Consider the following 24,434-nt stretch of genomic DNA (forward strand, 5'->3'; position numbering starts at 1 on the left):
TGATCCTTTCTCTCACCAAGGACCCCAGCACCGCCAAAACTAACCTACACGAAGGAATGAAAGAAGTCGCCGAATGGATGAAACAAAGCCGTCTGAAACTGAACTCAGACAAAACAGAAGTCCTCATCTTAGGTACATCCCCCTCTGCCTGGGACGACTCCTGGTGGCCGGAAGCCCTCGGAAAAGCACCCATCCCGACAGACCACGCACGGAACCTAGGCGTCATCCTGGATTCTTCACTCTCAATGAACAGACAAGTCAGCGCCGTATCCTCTTCCTGCTTCAACATTCTTCGCATGCTCAGAAAAACATTTCGCTGGATCCCCTCCGAAACAAGGAAAACAGTCACCCACGCTCTGGTCACGAGCCGACTGGACTACGGAAACACCCTCTACGCAGGTACCACCTCTAAACTCCAGAAGAAACTCCAACGAATCCAAAACGCCTCAGCCAGGCTCATATTAGACATCCCACGCAACGAACACATCTCTGGTCACCTTAAAGACCTCCACTGGCTACCCGTCAATAAGAGGATCACTTTCCGACTGCTTACCCACGCACACAAATCACTCTACGACATCGGACCAGATTGCCTCAACTCTCGACTGTCCTTCTACACCCCCTCCCGCCAACTACGTTCTTCCAGCCAAGCCTTCGCCACTGTACCTCGCATCAACAAGACCACCATGGGAGGCAGATCCTTTTCATACCTGGCTGCTAAAACATGGAACTCACTCCCCGCTTACCTTCGCCTCACCCAGAACCACCTAGCGTTCAGAAAGCAGCTTAAAACGTGGATATTTGACAAATAATCCTCCCCCCCTTCCTAAGCGCCTTGAAACCCTCTGGGTATGTAGTGCGCTATACAAATTTTATGACTTGACTTGACTTGACTTTGTTGTTTATGTATGTATTTATCTATGGTTTAGGAACCATACAATGCTCTTACAGTATTATTTTATTCTACTCTTTTTACTGTATGCATCTATTTCTCTGCACCTCTGGTGAAACGAAGCATGCACGATTGATTGCGTAAAATATCTATCTATTGTTTCCACGACTCTGAAGATCAGTTTTATCTTGGGAAACAAAGTTGTCATGTTTATGCGGTTGTAAAAAACTAAATCCCTTCTTGTGAATTCGAGAAAGTTTCTAGTGATCTCTGAGCTAGCTGGCACTCACAATTAAGTCTAATATATTTCGATAGAGACCTAGTAAATAAAAATAGTAGACATAAGTCCTACGTCACATCTATAGGATATATTATTCCAATGCGCAGAGCCTATTGGGAATATAGGAACTACACTACATAACATTTGTGAGTAATTCCTGACATCTCTGGGCAAAAAGAAGAGTTACGTTTTCATACTTCTTCAAAGTCTGTAGGTTTGAATCATGTCACTGGAAATGTCACCTCACAAGGTATCCAGCAGGTGCGCTTGAAGGTTCATCCATAGCATGGCTGCTCCTTATCAGAAATAGTTACCCTCTGGCCCATCTACAGTAGGAATACTAGGTGAAACTCCAAATATATGCCCACAATACTCAAATTAATTTCAATCTGCAAAACAACAAGCTACCAACAAGGCCAACGTAACCTTTTTCCTGGAATACATATTCCATTGAATGAAAGAGAGCTTTCTATGTTTCCACACAAAATACTCGAGTCTACATCAGAAGTGTTTCACTGGTCCTAGCTAGGTGAGGTAAAACTTGCACCAGGTCATCAAACAGATATATGAGAGGTCGCCTCACCCACAACTTATCGTGGCATGCTTTGTCATAGGCAACTTCTCACATTGGAGTAAGATGGTACCAATCCAGTCGACTCAACCAAGTGGATGAGGATTGGGAGTTCTTCAATAACTTTTTCAGGACAATACTTTTGGCCCTGTTAAGAAAAAGAAGAAAAGGGGAATAACAATACCTAGGCGTGTACCCGAAGGAAATCCATTTATTGATGGATATCCCTGGTATCCATTAAAACTGGCAAAAGTAAGGTCAGGAATCCAAATGTAATGATTCATCTGCCCTTTCAAGGTGCAAAAACTGCTGTGTGCGCATGTATGTAGGCAAGTCTGTGTGTTCTGTATCTTCCTCAGGTGCAAAATAGGGCATATTGGCGGTTTGGCAGGTGCAGGTTTTATTCATCCCTCGTTCAACAGTAACATCTTGAGAGAGCTACACCTGACGAGACTCTTGATTCATACTGCGAACTAGTGCATGGCTTGTGCAGAGAAAGCTGCAAGGCAGATAATCAACCAGCCAATCTATCATTATCACTGTGCAGTGCCATAAACGCAATGATAGGCTACAAAGAGCACTTGCTGTTGCAGATCCTATCAACCACAAAAATGGTGCCTACCTGCATGGCACACCCACACTCCACTGCTCAGGAAATGCTTGCACGGTAGAGTACATAACAGGACAGAAACACAGTTTAAGACATGTGAGTATCAATGTGTTTCTATCAGCAGAGTTCATCAGTGCATAATCATAGATTATCTACGGCCTTGCACATTACAGCAGCATACATCAACCCTGCTCTATAAAGAGGACTGGACTAAAATTGCAAACACAGTATTTATCCTTGTGGCCTGCCATCCCCCTAGCCATAAGTCGCAGTTCTAATTCAGAGCACATGGACAAACTCCATGCATCTGCACATTTGTTTGAGGCATGTTGCCCCTTCACAAATGTATGGCTGTGTTTCAGTGAATTAGCTACATAGTTTAGAGACATGTTGAATGGAGAATAAAACACACGTATAGGCATTCATGATCTTCACTAATTTACACAATTCGTTAATTACCCATCACTTCTTATGTTTTTACCTGTTTCTTCCAGGGTCTCTAAAGCCTTTAGCGAAAGGATTCCTGTCAATTTTCAGTTTGGTAATCTATCAATGGCAAAGGAAAAGCATCAGTGTGAATTGCATGAGCAAAAGAAACATATAAAGCTTATGTTGTACTTTCTTGAATTTTGAGCTTTCAAATTATATTTTCCAATTTCTAAAACACGTCAAGTAAAATTGCAGTTTTATTTTCATGACATAATGACATCCAATCACTTTGCAGTCGAAGTATACACTACCTCGCAGTTTATCACTGTATTATTTTATTTCATTTGTTATCTTTCATGTCTGTAATGCATGTTACACAGAGTAATAAACATTCTTACGAGGCCTTGGTATGTGATATAAAGAACATGTGATGTGCATGCCTCCTAGAAAAAGCAAGAATCAAATTCCAAATACGAAATAAAAGCTTTATAATCTTTATTTTACTTTTAAGTTACACACTCACTGAAAAGCCTACACATTAATTTATGTTTACCACCAAACAAGATGCATTTCCAATGGACCCAGTTTAATATTAGTTTACACCTAAGTATCAAATATTGCACACAAAACGTATTTAACCTTTCAAGATATATTTGATGCTTAAAATGATGACGTATGTTTAGGGGACAGTGTGGGAAAGTGTGTTGAAACCATTAGTTGTGTCTTTGCGATATTCACAAAATATTGTAATAGATTTTTAATGGCATTTACACATTTAAAACGACTCTATAGTTGGAAGGTATTTGTAAGTGGAGCGTGAAAATCCAGTCACCCTTACATCTACAGGGGTTTATGAAAAAGCATTTCTTCACACGGGAAACGTATTTTTCATGTGAAGAAAAAAGAAAAAGTGTTATGATACATTTGCACCTCATGAAGAAATATAAACAAGAAGATCACATTTAGAAAGTTGAGGTAAATATATAATGTCAATAGATTTACTAACTTATTTGTGCCAAAAATGTATTTTCTAGTTATTTGTGCACGAGTCTTTATAACAGGGTGTTATTTTCCAGATCTCATGGAGCAATTGACTTAAGTATCCACTGCTGAAATGTAATTTCTTTTTTGCAGTTGTATAAAGCGCGAAGTCGACCCGAAGGTATCACAGTGCTTAACAGGAACACCAGTTGCATTCCAGACGTACACACTCGTTTTTTTAGGAACAGGGAGATTACGTGATTTGACCCGAATCATAGGATGTGTGAGCCTCCTACCAAACTCGAACCCGGTTCCCCAGCTTCAACGTCGGCAGTCATGGCAGGTTCACTTGACCTTTCACCCTTCCGAGTTTAATAAAATGAGAATCATTGAGATAAGTAACAATAAACACCTAAAATATAGCATCCTTGAGTTGCCGAGGCCTTTAGATATGCTTATGATGTGTTATTTTCCAGGTCTTGTTTAATAGTTGCAAGGGTACACTTGCAAAGCCTAACAAAGTTCCAGGGGCAGCTGGTCTTTTTGCCATCACTTTTTAATCAATGAATCTCTATGACCGTGTCGAACAGCCCTATTGGTTAATATGATGCCAGTCTGTACGAACTCAAGTCCTGATAAAGGAGAGCAAATGTGTTTGTTTTAGACCGACATAGATAACGTCTTTCAACATAGAAATCTTTTATTAGATATCAGGGTTTGTTTTGTAATGTTTCTCTTACTATCTGTGGCCACAAATAGGAAAATACGTCTTTGTTTATTTTTAAATATAAACAATACAGACACTGTTTTCACAATGTAGCAAATGATGTATAAAAGAAAGTAAAAAAGCACGTATAGGCAGGTTTTCCGCAGTTTTTTGCTGTTCCCCTTAAATTGATATGAAAGGTTGCACTTAAACGTGACAGAAAGGGGTGTGTTTTAAAATATTCTGGAAGATGTTTTTTTTATTTTGCTCTTCTCACTGTCCAAATCTAATTGTATTACTCTTTTTGGATTTTGGAGTGACGTGATTGGCTGGTACACAATGAGCTTTGAACCAGTCGGTGCGTAGAGTATAGTAAGTAGCAGCTTTTATAGCCACAGTAACGTTATTCTGAATGGTAATGACCCCCAATCTTACCATACAGTTTGGACAGTGAACAAAGAATGGCAATCTTTATTTGACATATTCTCGAATACTGTGTTTATAAATCGTCCCACTTGAATCACTTAATGGATTACGGTTCACTTTGCAAGGTTGTCGGACTAAGCCTCGAGTGATCGCCATCTCACCTGCTGGTTCTGATAAGCTGTCACAGTAGTGAATTCGGTTTCAGAGAAAGAGAAGCTTTTAACCCCTTCTGCTGGCAGAGATTGAATCTGCGAAAGATCAAATCTGGAATCCTGAACAATAACGTGAACTCTTGGTTTGTATTTGTGCATGGATTGAAGAATGATCTAGAATACAAAATGCATGAAATGGTTACAATGTACACTATGACAAGATTACAAGAATTGTGTCTGCCTCTCAACACAATTTAGGATGCATTTCTGTAGACCTTTATTTGACAAATTATGTATATTGGGTAGGCTTACTTTAAAGCAGTAGAAATTAGAAGCAGTGCCTGTCTACCCAGGAAAAGATATGAAACTAGCTGCATTCGGAACGCCCCAAAAATAGTTCCTCCTACTTTCCAAAATATCTTGTCTTACATTCTCAAAAAGAATCAATTGGTAGTACTCATAAAAATATATGTCCTGCCTCCAAAAGGCCGAAGATAGAAAGAAGTGCTGGGCCTCCACCTATGGCACAGATATCATTGAAGCAACATCTCCGCAACATTCAGGTCATCTTCAAAGTATCTTCCCTATATTCAATACAACAACAGGAGAGACGAAAAATGTCTCAGCAACAAAATTAACCTCTATATCCCTGAGTCCTTATGCAGGTATATAGTTAGCATCAGTCCCAGACTCTGAAAACGTTCTCCATATCAATGTGAAGCTGACAATTTGGTGTCCTAAAATGGCAAGTTTAGAAATTTGTTTGCATCTACTGGTATTCCCTCCAGTGGCGGCTCGCCGAGGGAGTGCTGCGGGGCGGTGGAGAGGCAGGGTGGGGAGGGGTAGTGGACTCCAACATACGGCGCAACGGAGTAAACTAAGTGAATAAATAAATAAAACAATTTAACTTGTGCTCGCTGCATCTCCACCGCGGTGATGGACAGCAGGTAGGGTTAATTGTTTAATTTATTTATTTACATATGTTGGAGTCCACTACCACCCCACTCTGCCCTTCCCCCGCCTCACCACCCCGCAGCACTCCCTCGGCGAGCCGCCACTGGTTGAGTTGCTTTTTAAGACGGCTTAGGGGATTTTTGACAAAGAGGGAATCAACCGCGGTCCATGCAGGTAACAGCGGTGGAGCGGTGGGGCCGCGTTGGGGCGGATTTCGAGGGACGATGACAAGGAAAAATTAATTATTTATTTAATTTGCCCTCAGCATTGTCCCTCCCAATGAGACCCCACCTCCCCACCGCTGTTACCTCCACAGACTGCGGCTAAAAAAGCTGCAGTTTTTGTGGATGTGGTTTATTAATACGGTTTCGGAGTATGACACACGTTGTCATTGTTAGCCAAAAATGAATGGTGTTCTGGCTCGTGACATATTGATAAACAGTGATCCAAAGTTGTCACTGCTACCTGTAAGATACAGGGTGGGTCATTTTACCAGTGCTATGATATACTATGAAAGACTCATCGCTTACCAAAGTGGCACTGAGAAAATCACATTAAGCTGCTCTAATGTAATGAGAAAAATGGCGATAATGGGCTTGCTAGTATATTAGCAAGCCCATTATCGCCATTTTGGCGGCAGTTTCCTGCCGATAAAACGGCGATCATTTTAACGAGGTTCTTGCTATTATGCCTCCTGGTTCTTTCAACATATTTTTTCTGGTGACTGTTCTATTGCAAAAAATGCAAGTAAAAGAATCTAGAAGGTCTTTAAATATACAATTTTGTGTATATATATATATATATATATATATATATATATATATATATATATATTTTTTTTTTTCAAACTTCGAATACAAAGAAGGCGCTGACTCCGTGAATAATGCCAAAGTAAGATTTATTTTATTCCGATTAACAGCCCAGACGCGTTTCCACGGTATTCAGCCGCCTTGCTCACTACATCTGGTTTCACCACATCAACTACTATATACTTGCAAGTTTGACAGGGTACAACTGGTTTAGGTTGTCATGGCAACCATGTCATGTCACTCCAAACAACATAGAAGAGTTATAATGTGGATTACATCACTGCTTCAAAGCTTTAGCTAGATGCATATATCCATTTTACATAGCTAAGATAAATGTTACTTCACATTTAACAACTCAGTGATGAACAAAATGTGTATGAAATAGACCTTATGTACAAAACTAGAACATAAAATAAAAACATAAAATTAAACACCTCCGTGAGTCAGCGCGTTAAATATTTGTACCCATTAGTGGTGATATCACTAGCTGCCAACCCTTTATGTGTGTGCCGCAAATGTAGTTTTGTGATTGGATTAGTAAAATCTCCCTTGGATAAACCCATAATGGCAGGATGTGTTTATGTTTTGTGAACCTCACACAAATATGTTGTTGGCAGAGTTGTTTGTCGGTATTAAAACAACATGCGCCAGTCGTCGTAAGCACTAGTCATGTGCGTTACTTGAGTAGTTCTCCTGTGTCTAGCTCTCATATGGCGCACACGCGTGGCCATGCTAAGTTTGTGTCATCTATGTCTGTGCAGAGACCCTTACCACTAAATTGCCATGACTGGTTGCTTAGGTCGCTCATACAACGTCCGGCCACTCAATCCTATCCTAGAGGGTGTGGGGACCGATTCCTCATATGACAGGGTCTTGTAAACACTAGTGATTGGTGCTCGAGCGTGATCTAAGGTGATTGTGACCGCGTTGACTCACATGTGTTGTGAATTACTTATGTGTTGTTTGGTAAACATAATTTTTGTCGTGTGTATTGTGCCAAATGAAATTATTTGCGATAAAGTGGGTGAGTTTCAGATGTTTTCGGAGTGGTTAAAGATTAGCAGGCCAAGCAGCTGAGGACTAGAGGTGTACATTAAGAGCCTCATCCGCGTTTAACCCTTTGGGGATTTTCGAGTCTAGCAAGTTTATGTATCTAGACTCGAGTCTTCTCAATGCCAGTTGCCGATTGCCATCCCTGATGTTCTTGGGTACGCTGTCAATTACAAAATAAGTCAAATCTTGTAAGTTTCCTGCGTGATGTGAATTGATGTGTCTAGCCACAGGGTATGCCTGGTCGTCATTTGTGATCGCCCTGAGGTGCTGCAGTATTCTAACGTGTGCCTGATGTATAGTGCTGCCCACATACCTTTTTCCACAAGTCCATTCCAGCACGTAGACAGCAAATTCTGTCTTACATGTGTAGCTCCCTCTGATAGTATACGGTGTATGTCTAAAGAGTAGCCTGACTGTGTTGATATTAATTCCATGTTTACAGGCCTTGCATTTTGCGCAATTCCTGAATCCCTTTTGGGCTTGAAGCCACGTTGTTCTTTTGATGTTTGTAGGGGCGTTGCACACTAGCTCGTTCCTCATTGATTTTGCCTTTCTAAAAGGGATTGATGGTGATTTGTCACAGAAAGGACCTAAACTTGGGTCATTGCGTACCAACGGCCAGTGCCTGTTCAAAATCTTACGCAGATTGGCATGATACGTGTTGTAGCCTGTAATTAGTCTAGGGATATTGTGTGTGATTTTCTCCTCGGTGTTTGTGGTGCTCTCCTTTACTGGAAATAGGAGGTCTTTCCTCTTCTTTTCACTACACTTTCTCTCTGCCTTGTCCAGTGTCTGATTGCCTATTTCTCAGTCTCATAAAGAGGTTCTCTTTAGCATCTTTCAAATCTCTCTTCCTGCTACAGTTCCGTGTCATCCTGAGGCACTCTGCATATGGTATTGATTCTTTGAGTTTCGTTGGGTGAAAGCTCTGGGCATGTAGTATTGCATTTCCCGCTGTGGGCTTCCTAAATGTACGGGTTTGTATTAAGAGTTCTAAGTCTAAAAACTGGATTGATGGTGTGCTTGTAGTGCAGATGAATGTGAGGTTAAGGCAAATATTAATGTCTGATGCAAATGTTGTCGCACTTTCCCTTGAACCTTTCCATAGAATAAAAATGTTGTCTATGAACCTTTTGTATATCACCACATTGTCTGTCATTTGCCGTTGGTATCTTACCCCAAGTACTTGCTCCTCCCACCAGGCCATATGCGAATTAGCATAGCTGGGGGAGAAGCTGGCTGAACCATGTGTTTGTTTGTAATGTAGCCTGTTGAAAATGAATGTGATGTTTGTGAGTCACCATACATGTATGTTGATGTAGTGATATTGGCCTTCTGCCTAGATAGTGTTGCAGAGCCCTCAGACCATCAGTGTGCCTAATGCTGGTGTACAGTGATTGCACATCAAACCTCATGAATACATAATTTTCACTCAAATCACAGTCATACATTTTTGTTATATATCTATACACACATATACATTTTTTGTATTATTGACTTTTACATCGTACTTCAAGTATGTGTGAAAAGTAGAAGTAAGAAGGTCCCATCAGGAACTAACTAAAGAAGGGCTGATTTGAAAGGTGAATTCTATATGCTTTGTTTGCTCCGCATCTGCAATGCAACATTGCCAATTGTTTTGCACTGTGTTGGATGTTACGTGTATTTTTAAAGTGCATTATCGCCCATGAGGGTATCCTGGCACCGAGCAGATGTGTGTGCCTTGCTCTGCCTAGTGTAGTTCATTAATTAAAGTGCCAAGTCTTCAGCTTCTTGTAGAATAGAAGAAGAGAAGTTTAGGCTCTGATGTGGAGTGGGTGATCATCCCATGCTTTAGGTGTGATGTAAGAGAACCCCGTCCTTCTGGTCTGGTTGCCTGTATGTGTGGGATGTGTGCGAGTAGACGCCATGCAGAGCAGAGGTGTCTGGGTGGTTGGTGGAAGGAGATGCAACTGTTCAGGTAGTTGGGGCCTAAATTGTGTAGTGCTTTGAATTTGTTTCTGTCGAATTTGAAATAAGCGCATTTGTGTATCAGGAGCCTGGGGACCTCCCTGAGATGTGATGTGATGTGGGTTCCGTGTGGGAGGTTGAGGATCAGTCTGACTGCCATGTACTCACCTGACCAAAAATCAATGACACAATTTGCAAGAATATGCTGAAATCTGCCTCATTTCTATCTGTGAAAAAAAAATCCTCAGCAAATCCTTTCAAGTCACTTCGGCTTACTTAAACATAAGTCAAGATATGAGGGACAACAGATGGAGCATGATGTGGTATACAAAGCTTAAGTGGGAGTTTTTAACAGACAATGTCAATGTTTAAAATCGCCTAATATTTATGGTTCTGGGAAAGAATTTTCATGCAAAAAGTAATTTTGCCCACTTGGGCAAAGCACTGTTTTACCACATTTTGTCTGTGCCAGATCCGGATTAATTTGAATTAAAATTATTGTCATAGAAAGTCAGAATTGTTCCCACCTCTTCCCTACTGTACAAACACTGATAGAGCTCTTATGTGACCCGAGTTAAACAAATCCGTTTCAACCATTCATAGGCTCTAACGATAATGATCAGCGTTTTATTGCAATGAATAAAGTATGATTAATATTTTACAGCACTGTTACAATAATCAACCGTGTGATGATCTAATTGATATCGATTTGATCTGTATCTTTAAAAGGCTAGCATACCCACGATTAGTGTGCTAAGTGGGACATGGCTTGCCCAAGCACACAAATATTAGACATTGAGCCAGGGTCCAATGGACCCTCTATGCTGGCCTTCTGTCGGCTGTATACAAGAAAAACTGTACGTGCTGGACTGCCACGTGTCACAGTGGTAATAGTGGTAATACAACGTCAGTTGTCCTATTTATGCCATTATGCGGAAGTGACATGGTGGTATCTGTTGAACACTGCTGCTATCCCAGGGTCTAAGATAATATTTCATTTCAATTGAATAACAAAGTTATTCCCTGTGTAGACTCGACTCTCCGAGTGATAGCACGCAGCCATGATGAGGCCTTCTCTTAAATTTATCTTGTGAAGTATTCTATTGCTTCTGTCTTATTATAATCGTGCCGTGTAAACTGTACATAAATCTTTTGTTACTGCTGATTTCGGTTATTCCTTGCTCAATTAAACTCCATTTATATATCTGTCAAGTGTCTGATTTTATTTCACATATATTAAACCTCACACTTAGACACACTATTCACTACTTGTGAGCTTGTCTTAGATACGTTTCTTAGGGAACACCCTTTTTAGAGCCCGAGACATTTTTCATCTCACTTGAAGCACAATCTGCCGCCATACTATTAAAAAGATTTCACAAGTAGGATTTAAAACTAATGCTAAAAGAGGTGAGGTTTGCTATATATTTTAGGGACACAACATTTCAGAAAGAATGACCATGAGCTGCATTTCAGACTACATAAAACTAAAAGTAACCTTATTGCAGTCTAACCGGACTGGAATCTATGATGCTGTGCAGTATGCTCAACATCTTGCATTTATGCTACCCCTGGTTCGATGGCTCTCTCTTTTCAGAATGCAACATAGTAATTTTAAATCCCAGTTGCAGTATAATTTTCTTCCTTGATACCTGACAGTTAACAGAGACATCTGGAGAAATGAAGAATTTGACTAAAGATGTGCATAAAAAAATAAACTGAAAGCATTAGTCTGCTTATATCATTTGTCTCCGTATGGTTTATCGTGTGAGTGAAGACAACTCGCCTATGGTTTCCTACTCAAATGTTCCATGCATGGGCGTTCTCTAATGACCCCTTTGACTTTCCTGTGTAATGATTCAATTGAAGAGCATAGCTGAAGACCAGTCCTGGACTCTCTCGTGACTATTTGATTCAATATGTGTTACACCCAGGTAATTGCTGTGAGAAGCAGCAGAATCAGCAACATCGAAATATTTTCTCACAACAAGATCTCTCAGCCGAGAATGGTTATAGGTTAAAGAGTGTTTTGTAACTTGAGCTATTCCTCCATTAGGATACCAACGTCCCACAAAATCAGCGTACATACATCTACATGGTATGAAGGCATTAAACAAAACTTCCCTTTATCAATGATAGGTGTATATTTCAGCAGTAAAAGCGGCTACCTATTGACACCTGAAGTCCATGAGTTTGTGTCACAGCCACAAAAACAAATTCTTTGACAGTGAAATTGGGTGACAGCAACATATGTTATTTACAGCAATGAGAAACTCCAGAATCTCCTAAAAATGTGGTAGTTTGTATGTATATATGGGCAGTCAGAACTATAGCTAAAATGGCTGAACAGAATTACACCAAAATTGGCAGAAAGCTAGATTTTGGTTCAAAAGTGTGCTTTTTTTGTCTTGGTGTAAACGGCATTTTTGAGAAACGAAGATTCCGCATTTCTAGATATTTCACACTGAGGATAATCAACTGATCCGACAGATCAAAAGATGTGATCTGATTGACTGCCACCAAATCAACAAAGATGTGCCAGCAACTATTTTAGGACTCGGGGACTCAGTCCCCTGTCCTAAATACAAAAGAAAAAAAGCATAAAGTGTGTGTGGGGGGGGAGGGTAGGCATACCCTGCCCCCCAAGGTCTAGTGGAGAGTCTCCGAGTGCCTCCCAGGTACCAAAATGTATTTTCTTTTATAACTGCTGGTTTCCACCAATTTTTAAGCTTAGCCCCCAGGGAGAGCGAGGTTAATTTTTATATGGGAGGGGGTGCTTTTTTTAATAAAAGGTGAAGGGGCAAGTGGCCTCCCTCCCTGACCCTAGATCAGGTCCGGGGATCCCCGTCCCTGGGGCCACATTCAATAAAAAGGGGAGAAGTTGCATTACCCCCTGCCCCAAGCCTTAATTAGACCCTGGGGAATTCATCCCCTGGGGTTGATCTAAATAATTTGGGGAGCGGGCATGTGGCCCCCATACCCTGGCCTGTTAGAGGGCCCTCAGCCCTATCCTTGGGGCCAGTATTACATTTTTGGGGAGGGGGTGTGCAGGCTCCCTCCCCGAGCCATTGATAGGCCTGGGGACCCCAGCTCCCAGTCCCTAATAGACCTGCAGTGTCCCGGGGACCACTTCCCCTGGGACATTGTGGTTTTCTGCCTGGCAAAGTGCAGGCATACCCTGCCATACTCTCCCGGCAGGAAACACAACTTTTCCTCTACAACGGTGGTAGCAGAGAAAAATGTTCCCCACAGAGCGCCTAATGATTTGGCTGCATGTGGGTGAGTTGGGTCGACAACAGGGCCCCACCTTTTAAAAAAATGCTGGCAGCTCCTGGTACCCAGTATGGGTGCCAGTGGGGAGGTGACAGGGGCTGCAGGGTCCTTGGGAAGCTCAACGATTTGGCAAGATGTGGGTGCCTTGGGTCGGCACCGTGCCATCCACTTTGCAAACAAATGCTGGCTTCTGCCAGCACCTGGTATGAGTGCTGGTGGGGAGCCGGACGGGTGGTGGTGGACATGTGGCTCCCCCCACAGTTCCAAAGTTAGAAAAATTAAAAACAAGTGTGTGTGCCTTGTTTGGGCACTGGGCAGACAAATTAAAAAAGAAAATTCACTGAAAATGAATAATGAATGATAGGCAGAAGCAAGTTATTCATTACTCACTGCTCCTGCAAGGACCACCCCATAGATCCCTAGGGCTTTATGAAATCCTTTTATTTCTTCCTGGTGGTGGCCCTTGAAGAGGCAGGGCACCACCAACCATTGTTTTTAATATTTTGGGAGACTAGATGGAAAAGTTACATTTCACCTAACTATGACGCCACTTTAACCTTTGGCTTTTTCAGTGAATTTCTAATTTTTTTTAAATGTAAAGTAAGATTTTATTAACATTCCTAAATATAAGGTCACTTTAAATCTATAGGGGTGTCATTGTTTTGTAAGTTAGACCTACTGGCTTTGTCTAAGGGTCAGAACAAGAAAGTATAAAAGGCAGGCCCACTTACTTTAACAGGGGGATGGTACATAAACATATACAAAACAGACCTATTGACTTAATCAATTAGTCACATTGTTATAAAAAATATTTTAAATAAAGCAATTTTATTCAAAACCATAAACATGTATATGAGCCTTTTTAACATTCTTCAGACCACAAAATGCAGCAATACCTCTTTGTACTTAAGTGTCTCTAGTTTGTGGTTAAAGTCTGCAATCTTCGGTTGAAATTAATAACTGTGTTGACTTGTTACATATTTAGACCACATAGTAGTTTCGTTTAAAACAAACTTAGACATTTTTTATTCCTCTCAAAATTAGCAAGGAAGATTCTAAGATTCATCATCTTAAACTTGGATTATTTTACCTATGCATAATGTTACTACAATATATATATTGATACATATTATTAGGGAGGTGTGTGGCCCAATGACAGATGTTGCATTACTCTGAGGCGATCATTAATAACTCACCCCGTGTGCAGAGACGGAATAGCTTCAATATTTTCTTGTTCATTTAATATCCCACCCTACCTACTTGCCTTCTTTAAGGGTGCTTAGAGTGGCATGGGACACTTACTAGCCTACATCATGCCTGATGGAATGAAGTTATTCACTGTCACCCCTCCCTGAGATTGTGTGTATGCTATTAAATGACAAGTCTGTACCGCCTATCTCTGCAACAATGTGATAACAGCAACATGGCTACCGGAGAGCCTAAGTTCTTCTAGGGGTGATGGGTAGGTTTTATGATGGTCACCGGCATGTTCTGCAAATGAAAGTCTGGTTACTTAGCATGACTGTGGGTTGATGTATTATTGTGTGTGGCTTATTATCACAGATCATGCCATTGTACCATTGCTATGTATTACCAAGATGATGTCAGGCCCTTGATACAGCAGAGAGCATGGGCAGGGATCCTTCATCTCCTCATTGCCCAACTGCTAAACATTCCCCTTAATACACTATTTAATGCATGGTTAAAATAAATTCTTTCCTATTTAGGGAAATTGAAAGTGGAAGCATTGGGGGGACATGGAAAGCCTACCTGCATCAACAATGTACATTATTAATATGAGTTCAAAGCTAACATGATACTGTAACTACAGATTTGCATCTAAGTTTGTACTACTAATGTTATTTTGCACCTACTTTGATGCCGAAAATACACTTTTGAACCAATGTTTGAGGTAGTATTTTAAGAAAATGCAACTAGATTGACTTTGAATAGCTCTTACCTGTGATTTATACCTAATAGGCTACATGTATAGTGCTATACCAACCTGTAACAAGGTCTCCTCTTGCTGCTGAGTGTCTTTAACCACAGGTAGTAATTTAGCTCCTACCTGTGACTGTGTACCATTTTGTGACTTTGATACTACCTCTCATTTTAAAAAATTCACTTTCTCCACTTGCAGACCAAACTGACTTGCCTTCACACTACTTACATATCTTACCAGACATCAAATTTCACACCATTACTAGCACTAACCTCCTAATATACATTTTCCCCTTCAGATTTGAGGGGTTTCAGGGCCAACACCCTTACCCTCTACAGCACTACTCAACCATATAAAGGCAATGAGGCATTTATTGTACCTTTGCTTTGCCATTTTTAATCCAGAAATACCTCTCAAAATTGACTTTTTATACACTCCCCAGATAAATGTTAAGCACAATGCGAGTAAAAGGCCAAAATTCAACACTCTAATCAATATCTTTCAGTCTGTGCAACCCTCAATTCATCGACACTAATACTGCCTACATCCTAGATCACTGTGACTCTCACCTCCTCCAACTACATTTTCTTACAATATACAGCTGTAAAAATTGCAGAAGTGTGGGTCTTCTCTTCCTATTGATAGCAATATTATTCTCTCCTCCTTTTTCCTTTGTTTAACTTTATTGCTGTTATTCAAACATTCAATCCTCAAATTGCGGTAAACTACCACCTATCAACTAACATTAACATTGAGTTCTTCTTTGATGATTTATTGGAATCACTGTCCCCCTCTGCTTCACTTGTTATTCTATGTGACCTCAATCTTTATCCGAATAACTAACAAAAGAGTGTTCTGTTTTCCCTATTCCTCCATGATCGCCTATCACAAAACAACCACTTCTCTCCTATTCACCAATGTGCTCGTTCTCCACACACTATCATCCCATCTGCCTCTGATTTTTCCACGCTGCAAACCAATCACCACCACTCCTTCCTTGATCCTTCCCATAAAGGTTCATGTCACCTTCACGTCACCACACGTAAGCACTCCCCAAATCCCTTGGCATCATACCTAGATCAAGTTGACAACAACCTCACGCTTATATCACACTGCTTTCCGACCTGCACAATGGTACATTGAGAACTACATAGGACTCAGGATATTCTCTTTAAAGCTTTGTCCCTCCAGCCATCGTCTGCAGCCCTGGATTATTCCCAGCATAATAGCAGTAAAAGACATTATACATTCACTCTTTTTAGGTGTAAATAAAACCAAGAATTAAACATCTTGAAGCTTACAAATATGCCCTGAATACACTCACATTGGCCCCTGCATTTGCCAGATCCTCCTAGGAAATGTTAGGACGAAATCTCCACCCTCACACCTGTAAACAATTTCTACTTCTCATCTAATAATTTTGCTTCACATTCATCATCTTCCACCTCTTCCACGTGAATGACCCCTGTTGTCACATTTCCAACCTTCTCTCACAAATCACTCACAGAGTGCATTTCTACTCTCAAAGCTGCCCACCCCTCATGACCACCATCTGATCCACTGCTTACCCTACTTTCCCAGCTATACACTTCTCTGTCTCTCAACTTCCATATTGCTTTCAAATTCTTGAATGCTTAGTTTTAATGATCCCTCCTCACCATTCACAACAGCCTTCACCCATTTCAAACTGGATTCAAGCATTGTCCTCCAGGGAAGCAACCAACGTCATAAACTCTGAAAACACACTCACAAATCTTCTGTTCTTATATTTTCTTGACCTTTTAGTCATTTATTATATGGTCCCACCTGTAAGAAATTGGGTTGCTGGTTGAGGGGGTGAAACCCGCCTCAAGCAGTAACCACAAACCTTGTTGTGGTGAAGTCACAATCCAACCCCACATTAACCTGTGCTCAACCCTCCAGTAGCTCTCTCACAGAGCAGGCTGGCTTGACTTACAGGCAATGAGTAAAATATATATGCAATACTTCAAACAATAAGAAAGTGAAAACACAAGAAAAATCCCACACCAAATTAGAAAAGAGAGTACATTTTAATAAATTAATCAAGAACAAAATGACAAGAATCCAATCAGTAGAATCAGAGATATATAAGTTTAAAAATTGAAATGAAAATAGCTTTGAAAATCACAAAGTGTCAACTGTGAATATCCGGTTGTGCCGGATAGGGAGAAAGTCCGTATTCAAAGTGTCCACGATGGAGCACAGGTCGGCAATAGGGACCCAGTTATGCCCACTGAACAAAATTACCCTAAATCCTTGCTGGTGTTGGGTTCAGGGTTGTTAGAAGTTTCTTCTGTCCCTGAGGCTTCTGACCAGGAGGCCAGCCAACTAGGGGCCCAATGTAGGACACCAAATACCAGTCGGTAACGTCCGATTTCGGCTGTTACCGACTGGTATTTGGCTTTTGAAATGTAGGGGGCCTTAATTTACCGATTCGGAAAATTTACCGATTCGGTAAATTTACCGATTCGGTAAAATACCGAATCGATAAATTTACCGAATCGGTAAATCTAGATGTAGGTGGCACTGAAAACAGTACCACAGGCCCTTAAGAATTTGTTATTTACCATGAAATACCATTTCATGGTAAATAACGAATTCCTGTATACATGCACATCTGTCCATGTACACCTGTGCCATGTGACACACATACATGCCCTTAAGGCCCTTAGGGCATGTATGTGTACCACATTGAGGTTCTGTAATTCTCGATCCTGACTCCATTTTGTGTTGCCCTCACGTAGGCCTGTGAAAGAGGCCCGGCGAACAAGTGGCCTGGAATTCTGAGTTCATGTATACATTAACTCGGTTTCTTTCGACTCTGAAAGAACTGCAGAGAAACTGACCTTTTCACCTGAAACTGACCTCGCAAAGCCAATTTCCCTTGGTTTGAGCCTTGTCTAAGATTGCCACTTAATGTTCAGGACCTCGTTAACCTTTAGTTTCCTTGCACATGTTTTATCTTGTTCAGCATCTATTACTGTTTCCTTTATGTTCTGACATTAAATGGGTTGTGCTTTTCAATTATGAATTTGTCTGGCTTGCAAAGATTGAATTTGGGACATTCCTAATAATTAACTTTTGGGTTGGGTTTCTGTAAATTGGGTTTTTGTTAATGTGATACTCAGTTAGAAAATGTGCCCTATTGGTTAGAATTTTGCGCAGTGGGTGTACATTTATAATGAGAATATGGTGTATAAAAGGAGATGTCTTGCCTTAGTAATTTGAACAGTCTCCTAGGAATATACATTGTGACGTATTGTTGGGATTTCTGTTACTAGCTGCAGCTAATAAACTTGGTCTCTGATGCCACCCAGAAGTATTCCGTGTCTCTGTATACCAAGACAGGTGGAACCCGAAGATTTCAGGTGTGTCCCTGGCACTGCTGGGTTCTGACCCGGTTCTTCAACTGGCGCGGCCAACGTGGGGCGACTTCAGCAGTACCGGTCCAAGCCCGAAGATTGTGAGGAGCCCTGTGAGGAAACTCTGGAAGAGGGCCCCCACTCCATCGACCCCTGCATGTCGAAAAGTGGACCGAAGGTCTTTTCTGCGAGGCTTCCCCTTTCCGACGGCTACGAAGGACTGCTGCCCTGACTGTCACCCTGTCTTGGACCCTCGTGTGACGATTTGTAAGGCGAGACGTTAGACGGTCTTCTGGTGGCGTGACAGACATTTTGGTTAAGTATAAGTGGGTCGCTCCCACGACTTTGTATTGTTTCTTGGTTTTGATTCGGATATTGCAATAGTCGAAGCCGAGGGGTTCGTATATTTACGAGTGTATCATTTTTTATACCTTTTGAAATTTGAAACCAGACTAGTGAGGAAGGTGCCTGGTCTTGGTAAACTTGGTAAATGGTTTATTTGTGGTCTTAATAGGGATTCCCGATTGGAGGATTTGTGTCCGATACCTGCGGTTGGAACTCCAACTTATGAGCTTTATTCGAAACATGGCGTGGGTCCCATTACCTTTAATGAGGTGTGGGTCCGCTACACTAGGAAGGACGGTGTTTTACGATGGCCGCCACATGGTAGTTTTGAAACAGAGATTTTAGATAACTTAGAAGTTGCGCTATTTAGGAAGGAAGCCCGGCCGGCGATGTTTGACTCTTTCCGCCTTTGGCGTAAGGAAGCCAAACAGCGAGAAATTAAGCAAGCGAAAAGAGATAGGAAAGAAAGGAATATGTCAGTAATGCAAGCCGCTACGCAGTTTAAGGACAATGAAGAAGATCGTGCGATTGAAGTGTCAGATAGACAGCATTGCATGGCCATTGACAAATGTTATCTGGTTTTGCCACCTCCCCTTTCAACTGTGACTGAAGACCCTGAAAAGGATCCTTTGATGTCGCATCTACTGAGATTACCACCCCCTTATGCGCAGAGTGCTACAGCACCTCCGTTACCTCCAGTTGTTGCACCCCCTGTTGTTGTTCAACCCCGTGCTGTTGTTCAGCCATTTGTTGCTCCACAAGTGGTTCTTCCTCCTGCGGTGCAGCCCCCTCTAGGGCCGCCAGCTTTGTTACCAGCCTTGCCTAAAACTCCTTTGACTTACACTGCCTTATCTTCGTCTTCTCTTACTTCTGTCCCTATGACTCCTATTCCTCAGACTACTTTGTCTCCTGTCCTTATGTCAGCTTCTTCTCCTTCGGCTCGACAAAGAATGACTGAAACTGTCACTAGTCTTTTGTCTCCTCTCTTTGGGTCACTGAATAGGACCCCTGTTTCTGAACGTAAGCAGAGACGTAGTCAGCTTCCTGGTCCCGAAGAGCGGGCAGTGTTAGATCTCCTTGCTCGTAGATGGGTTTCCAATGCTTCCAGGTACGGTTTACAAGCGGTTATGGATGTTTTTCTACAGTGGGAAGCACCAAAGCAAAGGTATGTTTTTGATGTCATGTGTACCTTTCTTCATCGGGAGTGGGAAGATAATGAGTTGGGTCCAATTCCGTTGGATGTGATTAATGTTCAGTCCGAATTTGCTAAGGGAACGATAGTGGGTTCAGATGTTGAGGTAGCGGTATAGACAATACTTACTTTCAGGTCTAGACTTCCACCTCAGTCATTGTTCGAACATAATCCTTCTGTTAGGAGAAAGGTGAAGCAGTATCCTATGCGAGAGTTTCCTCCAGTATGGAGAGAGGCAGTTGAGGCTGACGTTCCTAATGGTGTTTTGGCTGCACCAGCACATTTTCAGCGAGTGTGGGTACATGTCCCTTGGAAGAGAGCAGAGGTTTTGGCACTTAGGAAGACATTGCCTGACCCCCGTAAAAATCCTGCTGGTTATTACAAGGAGTTGTCTCAGACAGTTGATGCGTGTGTTATGAATTTAGCTGACATCGATATGTTGATGGGTAATGTAGTTCCTCAACCTTTGTGGGCGAAGATCCGTCACGAGGATCATGTGCAAGAGTTAGGAAAAACATGGGTTAATATTACTGCTGCAGATGGTAGACAGGTAGGAGGTGCTAAACCTGAGCCTTTAGTTGCAGAACTACCTGGTGGGATTGTTGATTTAATGAAAACTTTGATGCCTCCTTTGCGAGTGAATTGGGACAAGTTAGCGGCATGCAAACAAAAGAAAGATGAGAGTGTGTCCGATTTCTTCACTAGGTTTGAAGAAACATTCATTGATCATAGTGGTCAGGACATGAGTACAGAAGGTGGTCAGAGGTTGCTCGTAGATAAATTTGTTTTTAATTTACTCCCCGAACTTTGTAATAAGTTAAAGGACTCTGAGAGTTCATGGGCAGTTTCTTCTTCGGCCCAGATATTGGCTACTGCACAATACTATGAGAATAGAGACAAAGATGAGAAGGATAAAGTAGAGAAGAAGACTAAAGAATTAAAAACGAAAGTTCTTTTGCAACAGGCTTATCCGCCTTGCCTTAATCAGCGTCAAGTTTCAGAAACCCCCACAGTTTTAGAAACCATTGCAGACGCCTGAGTCTTTTGTTCCGCGATTTCCAAAGGCCCTAATCAGTGCGCTTATTGTAAAGAGGAAGGTCATTTCAAGAGTAGTTGTCCGGTCTTGCTACAACGTGTGAATGGTATGTCTGGTCTGAGAGGTCGTGGTGGTTACCAACAAGTACCTAGGGGTAGGGGACGTGGTACATATTTCCTCAGAATGAACGTTCCTTTCCCCCCCAGAATTCTGCAAATTATTTTGACCGAAAGAATGTTCCGAACGTCCAGTCTGCTCAGTACTACGTTGATGATTATTATGTTGAAAGCGAGAGTGCTGGTTTTAATGATAGCTAGGACAGCCATGGACAAAGAGAGGGAGTAGTGTCCGTTCCAGTAGACCAGAGTGGGCCTTATGTTGAAGTGATTACATCAGGTGTGGCGGAACCTTTTCTTTTGGATACTGGTGCAACAAAGAGTTTTATCATGCACTATAAACTCCCTGGCGCACCTTTGTCTGGCTTGACAAATGTTTCGGTAGGATTTTCTGGCGCCCCAGTTAGCAACCCGGTTTCTAGTCCTTTGCCCCTTTCTATTGGTCCTTGTGAATTGGAGGCTCCCCTTATTCTAGCGACTGGTTGTGGTGAGAATTTGTTGGGTTTGGACTTGTTGAAAAGTTTGCATGCGACATTATATTGTTCTCCGTTGGGAGTACATCTTACCTTGGGTTAGAAAGTGATCTCCCCGATGTATTTGTCTAAGGATTACCTGCCGCTGGAATTGCGTTCTCTCCCTGATACACTTTGTGCTACGGGTCCTAATGATGTTGGTCTTTTGCAGATTCCACCCTACGTTGTTACGCTTAAATCAAATGCTAAATTGCCACGCATTCTTCAGTACAAAATTTCCAGTGATGGTGAAAGAGCTCTTTTAGCGATTATTTATGATTTGGTTGAGAAAGGTGTGGTTGAAGAAACAAGAGGTAATGTGTGTAACAGTCCTGTTCTGCCTATTCTTAAGCGTACTGACTCTTCTCAGCCACCTGTGTATCGATTTGTGATCGACCTTCGAGAGTTCAATAAGATTGTTGTGCCACAGTTTCCTGTTGTTCCGAACATTACTGCTTTATTGACTATGGTCCCTGCCTCAGCTGCTTGGTTTTCTGTGATTGATCTGAAGAATGCTTTCTTCAGTATTCCGATCGCTGAGGAAAGTAGGGATATTTTCAGCTTCTCTTTAGGAGGCCGCAGCTTCCGGTTTAAGTGAGCTCCTCAAGGTTATTGTGAGAGTCCCTCCATTTATAGTCAGCTTTGAAAACTCAACTCGATACTCTTGTGTTGCCTTCTGGTGCTACTCTTATCCAGTACGTTGATGATCTGCTAGTGGCTGCTGATAATGAGGAGATTTGTAAAGAGGTTACTCTTTCTTTGCTACGACATTTGTCTGACCTTCATCATAAAGTTTCCCCTTCCAAGTTGCAGTATTGTCGACAAGAAGTGACCTACTTAGGTCATCTCTTATCGAAGGAGGGAAGACGATTGACCCCAGAGCGTATTCAAGCGATTGCCCAAATGACTGTACCATCCACACAGAGAGAAGTGCGTGCTTTCTTGGGTATCACCTCGTATTGTTGGCAGTGGATCCCAAACTTTTCTTTGCTAGCAAAATCTTTGTTGGCACTTACTCTCAAAGATACACCACACCCTTTTCCTTGGTCTGATGAATGTCAGAAGAGTTTTTCTGAATTGTGTGATGCATTGTGTTCTGTTCCGGTGTTGCGTACCCCTGACTATAGTAAAGCTTTTACACTTTATGTGCACCAGAGAGAAGGTTGTGCGTTGTCAGTGTTGACACAACAGTTTGGAGACAGGCACGCCCATGTGCGTATTTTTCGGCTACTTTAGATCCGGTAGCTAGGGCGTTGCCTGGTTGCCTTAGAGCTACGGCAGCAGCAGCTGTTTCTATCCGAGAGTCTGCTGGTTTGGTATTGGATAATACATTGATTGTGATGGTCCCACATGCAGTGGATACCTTATTAAACAGGACGAAGACTCAGCACCTTACTAGTGCACTTCTGTCAGGTTACGAGTTGACGCTTTTGGCTAGTCATGTGCACATTAAGAGGTGCAACACATTGAATCCAGCTACATTGTTGCCGATTTGTGTAGAGACAGATGATCAAGAGCAGCATGATTGTGTTCTTAGGACAGAGGAGGAAACAAAGGGTAGAATTCATTTGAAAGATACTCCTCTTTCAAACCCTGATGGTACCCTATGGGTAGATGATTCATGCTTTAAGCTTCCGAATGGAGAGACGACTGCAGCATTTGCTGTCACAACTTTGCACACGATTGTTGAAACAGCGCGTATTGCACAGAATTCAGCTCAGGCAGCTGAATCGATAGCCTTGACTACAGCATGTGTGTTGTCAAAAGGAAAGAGAGTGAATGTTTTTACTAATAGCCAGTATGCGTTTGGCGTTGTTCATAGCTTTGGACGATTGTGGAAAAAAGGAGGATTTCTTCCTTCTCATGGTACAAAAATCCAGAATGGCCAATTAGTGAGTGAGCTTCTTGAATCGCTTACTTTGCCAACACAAATCGCCATTCTAGAGTGTAGTGCGCATAAAAAGGTTACAGATGATGTGGGTCGAGGGAATGCGTTTGCGGATGAAGTAGCAAGAGAAACAGCAAGAGATTTGACGAGTCGAATGTATGTTGCAGGTCCTGCAAGATGGGTTGTGGAAAGAGGAATGTGTGAAGGTACAATAGAAAGTGTGAAGATGATTCAGGCAGAAGCTACTGAGAAAGAAATGAGTATGTGGAGAGGGAGTACGGGAATGTTGGATTCAACAGTCTGTTGGGTTGAGTTGTCAGAGCATCGGCGATGGTTGTTGCCAGATGCGTATGTGCTTCCAGTGGTTACTATGGCTCATGGGATGGCTCACATCAGCTCAAAAGGGATATGCAAGTTGTTGGCTCCGGTATGGCAGAATAGTGGAATTCCCAAATGTGCTGAGAATTTGGTTAAACACTGCATGATTTGCTTGATGCATAAGCCTGGCAAGGGAACCCCAACTCCAGCTGTTCATTTTGCTCCTCCAACGTATCCGTTCGAGGTATTGCAGATAGACTATATTCATATGGAAAGATGCAATAACTTGAAGTATGTCCTTGTGGTTGTTTGTGCTTTCCAGATGGCTAGAGGCCTATCCCCTGAAGGATAATACTGCCTTGTCTACAGCCAAGGTTTTGCTCAAAGAGTTTTTCCCGAGGTATGGATTGCCGAGGATGGTCTGGAGTGATAACAGAAGTGAATTCGTGGGTCAGATTATGCAGAAAGTGTGTGCGGGTTTGGGAATTAGACAGAAGTTCCACGCAGCGAATCACCCCCAGTCAACAGGCCTGGTCGAGTGCTATAACGGCACGTTAAAGCTGAAGTTGGCCATGGTGCAAGCGAGCTCTGGTCTCACATGGTCCGATGCTCTACC

General features: G+C 42.0%; 1 protein-coding gene across 2 annotated transcripts in view; it reads right to left on the reverse strand.

Annotated features, from left to right (window-relative positions):
- Positions 1–24,434, reverse strand: part of TBX22 (T-box transcription factor 22) — a 333,889-nt gene that overhangs the window by 23,091 nt on the left and 286,364 nt on the right. For both annotated transcript variants that reach the window (XM_078685923.1, XM_078685922.1), the window contains exons 5-6: positions 5,057–5,221; positions 2,835–2,899 (exon numbers count right to left, since the gene is read on the reverse strand). In XM_078685923.1, coding sequence (XP_078542049.1) covers positions 2,835–2,899; positions 5,057–5,221 — 230 coding nt within the window. The remainder of the gene's footprint in view (positions 1–2,834; positions 2,900–5,056; positions 5,222–24,434) is intronic.

Source organism: Lissotriton helveticus, chromosome 4_1, assembly GCF_964261635.1.
Source record: "Lissotriton helveticus chromosome 4_1, aLisHel1.1, whole genome shotgun sequence".
In the NCBI taxonomy this organism is placed as follows: Eukaryota; Metazoa; Chordata; class Amphibia; order Caudata; family Salamandridae; genus Lissotriton; species Lissotriton helveticus.